The sequence below is a fragment of the Pseudomyrmex gracilis genome, unplaced genomic scaffold (assembly GCF_002006095.1).
Source record: "Pseudomyrmex gracilis isolate BER0280 unplaced genomic scaffold, ASM200609v1 scaffold_0, whole genome shotgun sequence".
NCBI lineage: Eukaryota > Metazoa > Arthropoda > Insecta > Hymenoptera > Formicidae > Pseudomyrmex > Pseudomyrmex gracilis.
In genome coordinates, this window is record NW_018020584.1 from 1,667,169 (window position 1) to 1,681,441 (window position 14,273).

General features: G+C 34.1%; 5 protein-coding genes and 1 long non-coding RNA gene across 8 annotated transcripts; 3 read left to right on the forward strand and 3 right to left on the reverse strand.

Annotated features, from left to right (window-relative positions):
- Positions 1–224: 224 nt before the first annotated feature.
- On the forward strand, positions 225–4,270 carry LOC109857444 (TFIIH basal transcription factor complex helicase XPD subunit). 2 transcript variants are annotated; one of them, XM_020433867.1, is made up of 13 exons: positions 225–392; positions 863–962; positions 1,050–1,304; positions 1,408–1,641; positions 1,731–1,854; positions 1,952–2,048; positions 2,151–2,284; positions 2,360–2,889; positions 2,976–3,151; positions 3,233–3,512; positions 3,622–3,732; positions 3,811–3,909; positions 4,001–4,270. In XM_020433867.1, the coding sequence occupies exons 2-13, from the start codon at positions 930–932 to the stop codon at positions 4,133–4,135; spliced, it is 2,208 nt and encodes a 735-aa protein (XP_020289456.1). In that variant the 5' UTR covers positions 225–392; positions 863–929; the 3' UTR covers positions 4,136–4,270. The 2 variants fall into 2 exon arrangements, with proteins under 2 accessions (XP_020289456.1, XP_020289368.1); XM_020433779.1 differs by lacking the exon at positions 225–392 and adding an exon at positions 543–781.
- Positions 4,271–4,387: 117 nt separating this feature from the next.
- LOC109857547 (tubulin-specific chaperone E) lies at positions 4,388–7,163 on the reverse strand. Of its 2 annotated transcripts, none has more exons than XM_020434090.1 (8): positions 6,835–7,163; positions 6,462–6,645; positions 5,984–6,373; positions 5,541–5,822; positions 5,346–5,466; positions 4,962–5,250; positions 4,660–4,877; positions 4,388–4,572 (listed from the first exon to the last, which is right to left on the reverse strand). In XM_020434090.1, exons 2-8 carry the CDS (start codon positions 6,641–6,643, stop codon positions 4,480–4,482), a joined length of 1,575 nt encoding a protein of 524 aa, XP_020289679.1. In that variant the 5' UTR covers positions 6,644–6,645; positions 6,835–7,163; the 3' UTR covers positions 4,388–4,479. The 2 variants fall into 2 exon arrangements, with proteins under 2 accessions (XP_020289679.1, XP_020289595.1); XM_020434006.1 differs by having other exon boundaries at positions 6,821–7,162.
- Positions 7,164–7,390: 227 nt separating this feature from the next.
- Positions 7,391–9,105, reverse strand: LOC109863690 (lactoylglutathione lyase). Its single transcript, XM_020444131.1, has 4 exons — positions 8,999–9,105; positions 8,205–8,500; positions 8,054–8,121; positions 7,391–7,899 (listed from the first exon to the last, which is right to left on the reverse strand). Exons 2-4 carry the CDS (start codon positions 8,498–8,500, stop codon positions 7,712–7,714), a joined length of 552 nt encoding a protein of 183 aa, XP_020299720.1. The 5' UTR covers positions 8,999–9,105; the 3' UTR covers positions 7,391–7,711.
- Positions 9,106–9,240: 135 nt separating this feature from the next.
- On the forward strand, positions 9,241–11,515 carry LOC109863687 (BRO1 domain-containing protein BROX-like). Its single transcript, XM_020444117.1, has 7 exons — positions 9,241–9,436; positions 9,692–9,922; positions 10,012–10,107; positions 10,172–10,350; positions 10,433–10,608; positions 10,721–10,953; positions 11,078–11,515. Exons 1-7 carry the CDS (start codon positions 9,336–9,338, stop codon positions 11,322–11,324), a joined length of 1,263 nt encoding a protein of 420 aa, XP_020299706.1. The 5' UTR covers positions 9,241–9,335; the 3' UTR covers positions 11,325–11,515.
- On the reverse strand, positions 10,473–12,610 carry LOC109863696. Its single transcript, XR_002251376.1, has 3 exons — positions 12,484–12,610; positions 11,133–11,246; positions 10,473–10,555 (listed from the first exon to the last, which is right to left on the reverse strand). It is a non-coding gene; the product is annotated as an uncharacterized LOC109863696 (long non-coding RNA).
- A 173-nt stretch (positions 12,611–12,783) lies between these two features.
- LOC109858288 (60S ribosomal protein L36-like) lies at positions 12,784–13,776 on the forward strand. The gene is made up of 4 exons (XM_020435428.1): positions 12,784–12,889; positions 13,056–13,182; positions 13,336–13,470; positions 13,638–13,776. The coding sequence occupies exons 2-4, from the start codon at positions 13,057–13,059 to the stop codon at positions 13,722–13,724; spliced, it is 348 nt and encodes a 115-aa protein (XP_020291017.1). The 5' UTR covers positions 12,784–12,889; position 13,056; the 3' UTR covers positions 13,725–13,776.
- Positions 13,777–14,273: the final 497 nt, after the last annotated feature.

Below are 14,273 nucleotides of genomic sequence, written 5' to 3' on the forward strand. Positions count from 1 at the left end.
TGCTACTAGTTAGTTCGCACGGCGCTCGTTGGCGCTACGAGCAACCGCCCCGCTTGCCCCCCGATCCCCGCGCCTATTCCGCGATTCAGTGACGCGTTGTGTACTACGGGGAGAGAACTAATGACCAATAGCATTCAAATAATTCGATCAATCGATCAATGCGATTAGAAAATTAACCAATCAAAATATTACATGTTTAGAATAACGAATATTCCTGCTTCGTCTGTCGTGATTGGTTGATTATGCGATGCGCAGAATATGTACTCCTTGTGCTATTGGTGATCATGCTAGTGATTATTACAGTACAAAATGCGTTCGTTTTGGGTCAGTCCGCTCTTATTCTCTCTTTAACTGTAGGACGAAGATAGACTGACGCTCTCAAAAAGCGCGTGGTGAGCGTCCAAAGCGAACGTGCTTGTTGACTGATCTTCTTTAGTACAAGTTTTGAAGAGAGATTTAACGTGACAGAATAAAGAAAACGTTTACTTGTAAATTTTTTAACACTTGTATTTGTGAACGTGTCTAATTTTTTCTTCTTGTAACATTTTAAATTTTCTTCAGTAACTACTGTGTGTCACTAAACGATATCACAATAGAAATTATATATGTATAACCTAATTTAGAATCGAGAAGTAACAATAAATTGTTATATTAAAAAAAGATTTTGTGCAAAAAAATTTTATGATACCTATGTAACTGTAATTACATCAATATAAAACTACATATATGTAAAATTACATTGTGAATGTATAGATAAATATATGTAGCAAATCAATATGAAGTAAGCAACAACATCAGATGAGGATTTATTTATTTTTACATCTACATATATTTAACATTTTTTATTTCACTTTTTCCACAGAATAAGTGTTGACGGATTGATAGTTTATTTCCCATACGATTACATCTACCCTGAACAATATGCATACATGCTTGAACTCAAGCGTGGCTTGGATGCCAAGGTATTTTTTTCACTCTTCTTTTTTTTAGAAACCACTTCACTGTATCACTTTTAAATATCAAGAAATTAAAATATGTGCATATTTCAGGGTCATTGTCTGTTGGAAATGCCTTCAGGCACTGGCAAGACAATTACTTTGCTATCACTTATTGTAGCATACATGTTGGAACATCCGTTGGATGTTACAAAATTGATTTACTGTTCTCGAACGGTACCGGAAATAGAGAAAGTTATAGAAGAATTGAAAAAACTTATAGACTATTATGAAAAAGAAACCAAAAGCAAGCCAAAAATTGTTGGTTTAGTTCTTAGTTCACGTAAAAATATGTGTATTCATCCTGAGGTAATATATTAAATATTTTCACAATCAAATAAAGTAAAAATTGGTTTTAATTATTTGTTAAAACTTTTTCAAAAAATGTTTTAATGATGTCATATCTTTACAGGTTAGTAGAGAGCGGGAAGGTAAAATTGTGGATGGGCGATGTCATTCTCTTACGGCATCGTATGTACGGGAGAGACACAATTTTGACGAGTCCACTCCTATTTGCAATTTTTATGAAGGGTTTGATATGGAAGGCAGAGAACAAATTGTTCCACCTGGTATTTACTCCATTGACGATTTGAAAGACTACGGAAGAGATCGTAACTGGTGTCCTTACTTTTTAGCCCGATTCACAGTAAGAAATCTCATGACACACATGATGCGTCAATATGATTCGCACTTAATTTGAGATGTATAAAATTGATAATTGATATTCGTTTTTAGATCTTGCACGCACAAATCGTAGTGTACAGTTACCATTATTTATTAGATCCAAAGATCGCGGAAACTGTTTCCAAAGAACTAAGCAAGAGTTCGGTAGTCATTTTTGACGAAGCTCACAACATTGGTATGAGAATCGAAAATACGTTCATTCATTCAAAGTTGCGGCCCATCACGTGATTAATTTATAGTACAAATAAAGAAATATATATCGTACGTTTTAGATAACGTCTGCATCGATTCTATGAGTGTAAAGATAAATAGGAAAACAATGGAGAAGAGTTCGGCTAATATACAACTCTTAGAGAAAACTGTGGCTGAGTAAGAACTTGAATGTGTTCCATGAATCTCTAACATTTTTAAATATCACACATTTAGATTTTTCATACAGTGAGACGTATATATTTTTTAACTTCGATTTAGGATGAGAGATGACGATGTGAACAAGTTGAAGGAAGAATACGACAGACTCGTCGAGGGACTGAGAGACGCCCAACTCCAGAGAGAAACGGATGTTATTTTAGCCAATCCAATTTTACCGAATGAAATACTCGAAGGTTAAGTAAAATCTCTTGAGATATATCTTCTATTTAGCAAACTGTTTTTTCCTCTATCTTAGTCTTTACTTGCAGAGGTTGTGCCGGGTAACATAAGGAACGCTGAGCACTTTGTCAGCTTCTTGAAGCGATTCGTCGAGTACCTGAAAACTCGCCTACGAGTTCAGCACGTTATTCAAGAATCACCCGCGGCGTTTCTAAAGGACATCCAAGTGAAAGTTGCTATCGAGAGAAAACCTTTGCGATTTTGTGCTCAAAGATTGGCGTCTCTTTTGCGCACAATGGAGATAACAGATCTAACCGATTTCTCACCGATTATCTTGGTTACGCACCTTGCTACGTTGGTTTCTACGTACACGCAGGGTTTCACAATTATAATAGAACCGTTTGACGATAAAACGCCGACAGTTTTGAATCCGATATTGCAGTTTAGCTGCTTAGATTCTTCCATCGCTATCAAGCCTATATTCGATCGATTTCAATCTGTAATAATCACCTCTGGAACACTGTCACCGTTGGATATGTATCCCAAAATCTTAAACTTTCATCCAGTTATAATGTCGTCGTTCACTATGACATTGGCGAGACCGTGTCTTTTGCCTATGGTGAGTAAAAGCAAAAATTATATCAAAGATAATAACAGATATTTTATCACCAATCTAACAAATTTTTGTATTCTCAACATCAACAGATTGTTGCGAAAGGCAATGATCAAGTGGCAATTTCGTCGAAATACGAGACACGAGAAGATGTGGCTGTAATAAGAAATTACGGTCAACTATTAGTCGAATTCGCTGCGACTGTACCCGACGGCTTGGTCTGCTTTTTCACATCGTACTTGTATATGGAATCTGTAGTGGCTGCTTGGTATGTACATAATTGTATCAAAGTTTGTGCAATAATTCATGGAATAACTCTGATTGTTTTATGTGTTAATTCGATATCAAGGTACGATCAAGGAGTTGTTGATCAACTTCAGAGACATAAATTACTTTTTATCGAGACTCAAGATTCGGCGGAAACCAGTTTTGCTTTAATCAATTACATAAAGGCCTGCGAAAACGGCAGAGGAGCCGTTCTTTTGTCGGTGGCTCGCGGAAAAGTGTCGGAAGGTGTCGATTTCGATCATCATTTGGGTAGAGCTGTATTGATGTTCGGCATACCATACGTGTATACGCAATCGAGAATCTTGAAAGCGCGTTTGGAATATCTTAGAGATCAGTTTCAAGTAAGTCAAAAATATATGTGTAAAATATTTTTAAAGTATTAATATGTTATTTATAAATTTTTATATTTAAATAAAATAGCCATTTTATCACACATAAACATTTTTGCAGATTCGAGAAAATGATTTCTTAACTTTCGATGCCATGAGGCACGCCGCTCAATGTGTAGGACGTGCAATCAGAGGCAAGACAGATTACGGTATTATGGTGTTTGCGGACAAGGTAAACCTTTTGAGACCACAGTTTTAAAAATGTATTTAAATTATATATTTATATATAAATGGTTTTTCGTCATTGCAGAGATTTTCGAGAATAGATAAACGAAGTAAATTACCGAAATGGATACAAGAACATTTGACCGATAGTTTATGCAACTTATCCACCGAAGAAGCTATACAGGTAACTGTATTTCTTGTTTGGTGAAAAGCAGATGCGATTAGAGTGATTTATATATAATTCGCAGCTACAAATTTATTTTACGAATTTTCAGATCAGTAAAAGATGGTTACGGCAAATGGCACAGCCATTTACACGTGAGGATCAACTCGGATTGTCATTGCTGACAAGAGAACAACTTGAGAAAGAAGAAGCTACCAAGATTGAAGAGAAAGCGCAGCAAACCTGATAAAAGCGCAACATCGAGAGATTGGACTAGATAATCTGACTCCTTGTTGTGCAAATACCTATTTATGAATTTGTGCTTTCGACTGCAATTGTGTATATCGTAAAGATATAGAATACAATTTATATACTTTTCTAATTTCCATCCAATTAAAGTATTTTTTCTCGTTGGATCGAGAAGTGTATCTCATACGTTTCGAAAAATGGTCTCTCTCAATCAGGTTAATTTCTTACAAAGAACATTTAGAGAACGTAATACAATTAAAAAGACTTTAATAACAAAATATCATAGAGCAAATTTTAACAGCGTAAAAAATACAATCGTATTAATAAATAATTTATTCAATATCACCATCTCACGAGAACTTGATCTCCGTCTTGTATTGAATAATAGCTAAGTTCTTGCAGCGGTTTGTCCAATGAAATTTCATCATTTGATAGCTACAAAGTTAACACAAAATTACAAATCGAGTTTTTGTAACTAAATAAATTATTACACACAATCATCAGTAAGTACGTTAAACTTACATTCCGTGGAATAAACGAGAGAGCAGGTATTTTTCCACCGGTTTTGAAAAGTCTCTGAGCAAGCCCGATCATTTTTTGAACTTCCATGTCCTTAAGTAGTTTTCTTTTAATTCCTCTAGGCTGACGTGGATCGTCGGGGCATACGAATTCCACCGTTATCACATTAGAAACCATTTCTACTTTAGGCTTAGCCGAAGGAATATCTGCAGTTCCATATTCTAAGAGTAGAAAAGTTTTAACTTTAAAAAAAATACAGTTAACAATTTTTTTTTATTAACATGAAGAATAAAATTTGTACATACTATCGACTAGGGCAGGATATCGCGGATGTTCACTTATAAATGATATTCTTTTCTCTGGATCATTTTCGCTTTCTAACCATTTTGGCAAGTACAATTTTAAGTAATCGTACTCGGCGCCTCTTCTCTCGTCGTGAAGTATTTCTGTTCCATTCAGAATTTTCAGTTTACTTATTCTTGCAATTATCAATTGCCGAGCGGTCTCTATAGTTTCATTCTTCAAAACGGGATTGTCTCGGAATTTTAAGTCTTCTAGATTTGGCAATTTGTCTAATTCACTAATTGACTGCCACTAAAAAATCGAATCAAATAGCGATTAAATTTGTAAAGTTTTAACATAAACACAAATTCCATTGACATTACATGCATTCTGAGTGAATGTATTACCTCTGATATGTGGTTTTCCGAAATATGCAACTGTCGCAAGGCAGGAAAAGCCACCTTACTGGCTGACGTCGGAAATTTAATTTTATCTATTTTGTTTGAATTTAAATTAAGATATTCCAGACTATAAAACAAAAAAAAAACTCATTTAAATATTACGTAAAATAGATATTTCTACACTTTTCCGACGTGACTCACCATGGAAGAGAACCCAATTTGTGTATTTCGTTCCAATTCGCAAGCAAATTTCCCTCAAGAATTAATGTAACTATCCTATTTAAATTAGAATTGGATAATATGTCGTCTATTATTGTAACATTATTAAAAGAAACTGAAAGTTCTTCAAGTGATGGAAACATAATTATACATTGTTGAATATCAGACCAATTATAATTCATTCTAGCTATAGTTAAGTGCTTAACCGTTACAAATGAGTCTTTTAGTGTTGTCATATTTTCTTCAATTGGCAAATAGTTTTCACTGCAAAAGAAAAATCCAATGATTTGTTGATATTATACACACCTTGTCTACATGTAATTATATATTATTATTTTTTCTACAATTGTTAACATATACTATTTGATCCTGTAAATTATAAAAAATGTTAAAACGATCAAAAAAAAACAAATCTAATGCCTCACCTAACATTAAGGCGTGCAAGAGAATGAAGCTGACAACATATATCCGCAACAATCTTCCACGAATTTATTAAATTTCTAGATATATCCAGTTCTTCCAAATTCGGACACAATTTCTCCAATTCTCCTGGCTCTCCTGCACTGCTCACACACTGTTCTCTCAGCCATATTATTTTCAATTGATCAAATTTACTTTGTTTCTTATTCACTTTGGAAAAACCAACAAGCTCTAAGAACGGTGCGTTGATTTCCTTTCTCAAACTCGACACCTCATCCCTGTCGATGCCTGCCAATTCATCATCTACTAACCCATAACGCATTTTAATAGCTTGTGAGCAAGATATTCCGAATTTAGCTTTGCCTGGTCGTATAAAAGAGCCTGATGTGGAATGTCTATTAGGGATCACGTAGAACAAATTAAAGCAATACAACTCACATGTCTCTTGTTATTGATACAAATCGATCATTTTGTGTACTTTACCTGGCTTGAAAATACTCTACTCCTTCGTATGTGCCATTATGTTTACCGCGAGTTGAATCGTCCCAATCAATGCCTAACCACTCTCCCTTTGTATTACCAACAGGTCCGACGTACTTTAATGTGCCCCGATATCCGTCACACTCGATACGGCTTGCGATTTCATACTTTTTATCTTCTACCATACCTGAAAGATCACATAATGATAACAGATATCTTGTTACTGCGATAGAATATAAAGAAATTACGAAGAAATATAATTATTATTATCTTAATTAGAATCGACCGGTGTAATACACGCTCGATAGATCATTAAAAACGGCATTAGAGTGGATAATAACATTTTCTACAAAATCACGCACCTATTAAGATATACCTGCTTCAGTTTGCGGCTGACAGTGTAACCTCAAATCCAGAAGCGCACATTGAAAATAAGAAAAGTATACAATTGTAATGTCGCCACCCACAAAAAAATATATTAATAGAGAGTACAGCAGAAAACAGCAGCAAGAAAAATTGCGGGAACTCGTTCACTATTGCATATGACGGTGACACAACGCGTAACGTCATATACGGTAATGTGCCGTCTCTCTATTTTGTTCGGAGAGCTTGGTAGTAAAAGACATTCCTAGCTGTTACCCACACAACGTTCGCATATACGTGTATATGTGTGTGTGTGTATATATATATATAATACACATACACTTATCTCAGGAACGCTTAATTTTTCAAAGTTGCGTCAATTATTGTTTTCTTCGGATTACAATTAGCTATTTGAAAAAACAACGTCACGCAACAGCTGATCCATTACTTTTGACAGTTTTACGTTCGCGCGCGTTTGGTATTTTTTTTTTTTTAACCGAGTTTATAAATCTCTTCTTTTGTATGGAATAAAATGATGACTATATGTAAATAAAAAATAAATATTTTGATTTTTTATTTGTTGAGAATTATGTGTAAACATTTTACATACTCCGTTCATATAACACAATGCAATAGAGAGGAGAGAATGTACATTTACTACAAAATATATAGTATACATATAAATACGTATTATATTTCACTCTTATTAAATTATATAGCAGATTTTTGGTTCTATATACTGAATTCAATAATGTGTGTGTACATGTGTATGTGTGTGTGTGTATGCATGTATGTGATTTCGGATTGCATTTTTCATTACTTAATAATACATGTCAATACAATGTGCAAACCAAGTGTTTAATTGATTTGTTGCTTTTATGCAAGACAAGCTAATGACTTAACGCAATGTTTGCAATTTGAGAGGCATTTAAGATTTCAATCCAGTAACCATCGGGATCCTTAATAAACGCGATTCCTTTCATTTTGCCGTCGTTTGGTTTCTTCACGAATTCCACATCAAATTTCTCAAATCTTTCGCATGCTTTTTCAACATCAGGTACTGCTATTCCAATGTGACCTATGTTGCAAAGACACTACACATATTACTTGTGAATATAATTGTAAGATTTTATATTGTTTCTTGGAAGGCAGAATTGTTTGAGACATAAACACCTAAACTATTCTAAGAATAATATATATCTCTCTCTTAATATATTTTGTTATTTCCTTACCAAATCCTCTGGGATCTGTGTTTCCATTGTGATATTTTGCATCTGGATCTGTTTCAGTTCCCCAATTACTAAAAAATATAAAACAGATGTATTTATTACATTACTCTTACAAATACAAGCAAAATTATACGCAATGCATAATCATATTTACTGAGTTAGCTCTATAGTTCCTTTCCTATTAAATGTCCACTCAATACTCTCTCTTCTGTCGGTTGGTATGTCCTTCTGATTCTCATATCCAAGAAAGTACAAGGAGAACTTCATTTCTGGGAAGTCCAACTTTTGTAAAAGGGTCATACCAAGAACTTCGGTATAAAAGGGCAAGGATCTTCTTGGATCCTTGATGCGATACATTGTTTGTTGCATGATATATTTGCTTGTTGCAGGATCTGGGGCTTTGCAAAGCTCGCGAGCTTCACTGTTAGTCAATCCTGATGGCTCTCCCATCTGTGTCAAAATTATTTAGATTAAATAATATATATAAATTTTCACATAATTAACATATATTATTTTCTAATTATTATCCTGTTTAAATTGCTTTATCTCTCTTGAAGTGATAGATACTTTAAGAGTTTATATCAGTTACAAATATTTATCTGAAGATATCACACAGAAACAAACTATCACTATCATTCAAGGACACACATTTATATGTGTATAATTTCCACTGAATGATACAAATAGCCATATGGCAATTTAAACTGAAAGTATTGTAAGTTTATAAAACTATCATTAATAATATATGTGTCTCCCACTCATGTGTATACACATATTCATAAATCATACCATACATAGCATCCAGGTTAGATCATAGAGCTAACTAATCTAGCTTCCCGGGAGACAATTTATACGAGCGACATTTGTTGCATAATTTTGATCACATTTTATATATTATTTTAGTTTATTCGTGCGTACACATTGAATTGTTCCCTCAGAACTACCTACCTTTCACGAAACACCAAGATAAATACAGGTATAAATACAATTCCGCACGCACTGGGGAACGTTGACACACGAGACGGGAGTTGCACGTAAGAGACGACTGTACTACCTGTAGTACACGCAAACCACTACACCCATAGGCGACACTACTACATGTGTACGCGCGTGACACGCATTCATGGACATAGTGTTCGGGAGAGACAGTGGAGTATCTTCCATTGAGCGTAGCGTCGCGCGACGCCAGCCGCTCAGTTTGCCCTTATCTGTCAAAAGTGACAGCAGTTCAGAGAATCAGATTGCATAATTCGATCGTAGATTCTTCTATGATTCCAGGGACGCAATGGCGCACTGGTTTCACCGCAACGTGTTGAAAGCGACGACAAACGAGAAGTTCGAGCTAAAAATCGCGAATTCCACAGACGCCACCAGGAAGCTCTGCAGGTTAAATATTTTTAGAAAGTACTGCGCACTGTTTTTGGACAAGTTCATTAGAAAGATATGTGATTAGTGTCGAAGTGCTGTAGAATTTTGTATGTACTTTGATAACGATTATCTTTTGAAGAACATTTATCATTTTGAATAAAAAAATAAAAGGTTTTATATCAGTAAGATGTAATCTTTTAGTTTCTTGATATGTGCTACGAGTTTTTATCTTGGAAATCTAAATTTATATAAAATGTTTTTCCATGTTTTCAGTGATTTGAAGCTGTCAAGAGCCAGACTTTTGGATTTGATAAAAAATGCAAACAATAGTAGTGACAGCATAAATCCTGCATTCCTTAGTTATCTCAGCTTGTTGTATGGATTCTTGTGGGAAATTAGGTCTTCGGAGGAAGAAGCTCAACATGTTGGCAGACCAGATCCTAGCAAGCTCAGAAATGTTCTTGTATTTGCATGGACTCACACATTGCTTGGTGGAAATACATAGTAATTACAAAAGCACCTAAATGAAACATATAAAATAGTTTGTATCCTAAAATAAGCACTAAATAAAATACATATAATTCTCTGTTAAGCTCTGCTGCAGATGCTGTTTACGAAGCAGCCAACATGAGTGTTAACATAGGGCTCTGGTTCATGAAGCATGCAGCAATGATTGCAGCAAAGGATGAGTAAGTGCTAACTGAAAACTTGTATTAAAAGTAAGCCAAAAGTAATTTATTACTTGTAATTTAGCATAACAATGAATGAGGCCAAGGATGTGCACGGTATGTTGAGAAGAGCAGCTGGTATATTTACCTTCGTTCAAACTGAGTTTTTGCCACAATTGAGTAAACCACCTCCCTTGGGAAGCGACTTAGATCCTCGTGTGCTGAACGCATATGTCAATCAATGTACAGCAGAAGCGCAAGAAGGTATATATTCTCACCAGTTTATGATTTCGAAAAGAGTTTTACTCTCGCTTGTGCTTACTTGACTATTTTTTTCTTACAACAGTGACAGTTGCTAGAGCGGTGGAGCTTAAACACAATGCCAGCTTAATATCAGCTTTAGCCAATGAGACCAGTAAATTATTCTTGGATGCTGCTAACACTCTTTGTCCGTTCAAGCCGGAAATATCTGCTCAATGGATAAAATATTTGGAATTTAAAGCAGCATTTTATCAGTCTTATGTAAGTTTATAAATGTAAAAAACAGTGTGATCGTTTATTATATTTAGTGTTTGTTAAAAAGTGCTTGTAAAAAAGATATTTACTATTTAAACACATTTATACATTTTTTCAGGCTTATAACTATTGTGGTGAAAATTTATTAGCAATGGATAAGTGCGGCGAAGCGATACGCGCGATGCAAGAAAGCGAATCCTGTTTGAAGAAAGCGAAAGCGCTGTGTCAGGAATATGCGAAGACCAACGGACCAGCACCTCGTGTTAAACCAGATCAACACGCTGTGTTCCGACGTTTAGCGCCAATAGTAAAACTCACTCTCGACAAATGTAATCGAGAAAACAGTTTAATGTAATTATCCTTTTTTACACGTATTGTGTATTTTATTTATCATTTTTTACATATATAATAGTATATAATTGTTTTAAAATTATAACACAAATAACGAAATAATTTGCAATTTAAATAATATCAGCTATCATCACACAATACCGGGAGAAGTTCCAGCTTTGGATAAGAAAGCTACTTACGGTTTGGTCAGTCCAATTGACTTCCAAATGCCGTCACCGAGCTCCACTTGGAACTTGAACACTTACAGAGTGTTAACCGGAGTGATGCCAGCGAAACCAAAAAAGGAGCAAACTCTGCCGCCAGTTAAAGAAGAAGCAATTCACCAAAGTAATAAGGAACCGAAAAACGAGAGCGGTTGCGTATTACAATAAGGCTTTTCATGCAATAACGTAGACTGCAAATGCTTTTTCTTCTTCATCGTTACAGTGATATTAACTTTAATTGCGATAGACATGTGTGGGTTGTGCATTTAAGATAGTTCATGTGTATTTCACACACACATAAGTACAAATTGTGTTGTGAAACAATAATTAAATTAGATAACTAGCTAGAAAAAACTGCAATTATATTATTATTACGCAAATATATGTTTTTAATCTCGAATATTTTAAATATATATCAACTTGCCGATATATGTAATACAAAGACTACAAAAAAAAAAACAAGATATAGTATATATTTCTTCTACACATGTCTAAAACTCTGTTATTATGCAAGCAAATATTTATATTTTTAGCACTCCGTGAAAAAATGTGCTGCGTTTCACATGTGTAATTTGCTTTTGTAACTGCGATGTGATGATTAAGTATCCTATCATTGTACAAGTAACTTTTTGCTGAAAGCAAAGAATTATTACTGTCAGAAACATTCTTTTATAATCGTTACGTGACCTAGTCAGTGTTTTAGCGAAGCTAATTGTTTAATAAGTATAATTATAAGGAGAGAACTTTGGTATTAATATGCATTTTATAATGCATATTATTGATATTGTAACAGTATGTGTGTGCGCGTGCATATATTGTATCAGAGATGTTATCTCTTCTCTTCTACATATTTTTTATACAGTATATAGGTTTAAAATAATGACATGTTCGATTCAGATTATATAAAGATATTTTATATATATATACATATATATACATATATATATATATATTTAGACATGTTTCAAAAACGTGTTGAACTAATGCACAACAGTAAAACTGTATGAGCGTTAGTTATTTCCAAATTAGCAAAACTCTTTTTGCTCGAATAATTATTATTTGTGATATATCAAACATTTATATGACTAAGATATTGTCTACTGAAATTAAAAAGTTACAGGTCATTGTACCTGATAATTGGAGTCAAAAAAAGTATTTATTTATACATGTAAGAAATTTTGTTGTTATATAATTTATGCAAAAATTTTTTGTGTGCAATGTATTATATTAAGAAACCCACATATATATATATAAACTTTATGAAATAAATAAAAACTATTAATTACAAAGTAAGTTTAAAATATTTTTTTACTTATCTCTCACATACATTTTTAAAACAGAATGATCCTTTGATAGTTAAATTCGGTCAAAAATAGCTTCTAATTTTGTCTAAAAAGAGTTTAGAATTGATGCGAATATGTTATAAGCTGGTATTCATAGTCCGTTAAAATGAAACTTAAACGTATTACATTACAGATTGAAATTAAATTGCAATTTGACCAATCAGGACGAATTTCACTGAACTTAAGATTGGTTTTCTTTTTACTGATTGATTGAATTTTAATTCATGATTGGCTAATTCTTATGGTTATTTGTGTGTAAAGGTCTTAGGGACTTTGGCGAGAACTACAGCAGCACATCTTTCATTCTTTCCTTCTTGCTCGTCACTTCCTGTTTGAGAAGGTGTGCGAATCGAGAATCTCTCATTTCTGTCTGTCGCATCCGAGTTAAAGGTTAGTGAAAGTTAAGTTAAAAAATATTCCTATATTTTGTCTGAAAGAATATAAATCGAAGTAAAACTAATCTTAAAAAGTGTTTCTGTAATTTGTTAAATTGCACGTATGTTTGTGAATTTATTATAATTGATAATATAACCTATAAAGACCATGTGTTTTGCAGAATGGCTCCGAGATATGAATTAGCAGTTGGTCTCAACAAAGGCCACAAAACAACAAAAATTCGTGTGGCTAAAAATAAATCAGAAAAGGAAAAGACCGTCTGTCTTCGACCATCAAGACTCAAGGGAGTTAGTATAATTCTGTGAATGTTTCATCTATTAGAACATTATTAGATCAATATGAAATGTCACAATTTATTGAGCAGAAGCGTCTTGATATCTTTCTTTTCTTTATACATATGTACGATTATTGTATTAATGTAGTTAATTTTTCTATTGTAGAAACAAACTAAGCATGGCAAATTTGTGAGAGATTTAATTCGCGAAGTGACAGGACACGCTCCTTATGAGAAGCGTGCAATGGAATTACTGAAAGTCTCCAAGGACAAGCGTGCTCTGAAATTCTTAAAGAGACGAGTAAGTGTTTTGATTTTAATTTATTCATGATTAGTTTTCTAGAAATATAATTTATATTCTTATTGTATAAATTCTAAAAACAATTCATGGACTTGTATCACAACTGTATTAAGTTTTTCTTTTTTTCCCTTGTGTTCAATGTAAATACAATTTTTATTGTTTTTTAGCTGGGTACACATATTCGCGCAAAAAGGAAGCGTGAGGAACTAGGCAATATCTTGGTACAGATGAGAAAAGCAGCAGCTCATCATTAATTTTCTTTCCCAATTATACTTACCTAAATAAATACATATTTCACGAAATGTTTGTGCTAGAAAAACATTTTTTTATTCCTTTTTGAAACACTAGCACAACACGGGCGCACGCTGTTGTTATTTTTATTTAACGTGTTGTCAGTGAACACAACCTGTCACCGCGATGACATAATATATACGTCTTATATTATATATATTATATGTAATATACTATATCTATATATAATACACACACATACGCATATATGTATTTATATATATACCGTAATCACGTGACCGAAGTCAATAACACCGCTGAGGTCAGTGACCCTCCCCACCAAGGCCGCGACCGAGGTCAGTGACCCCCCCCCACCAAGGCCGCGCGGCTGAGGTCAATGACCCCGCCAAGGCCACGCGGCCGAGGTCAGTGACATTACTGTAGTATGTACAGAGAGAAACCTGAGAGCGGCCATCCTAATGTAATTTTTTACGACGGTTTCAGCCGCTGGTTTTAGCCGTATTTCCACAAAAGTGGAACTCAAAGGCCGTTTTACATTAAACGCAAGTAGC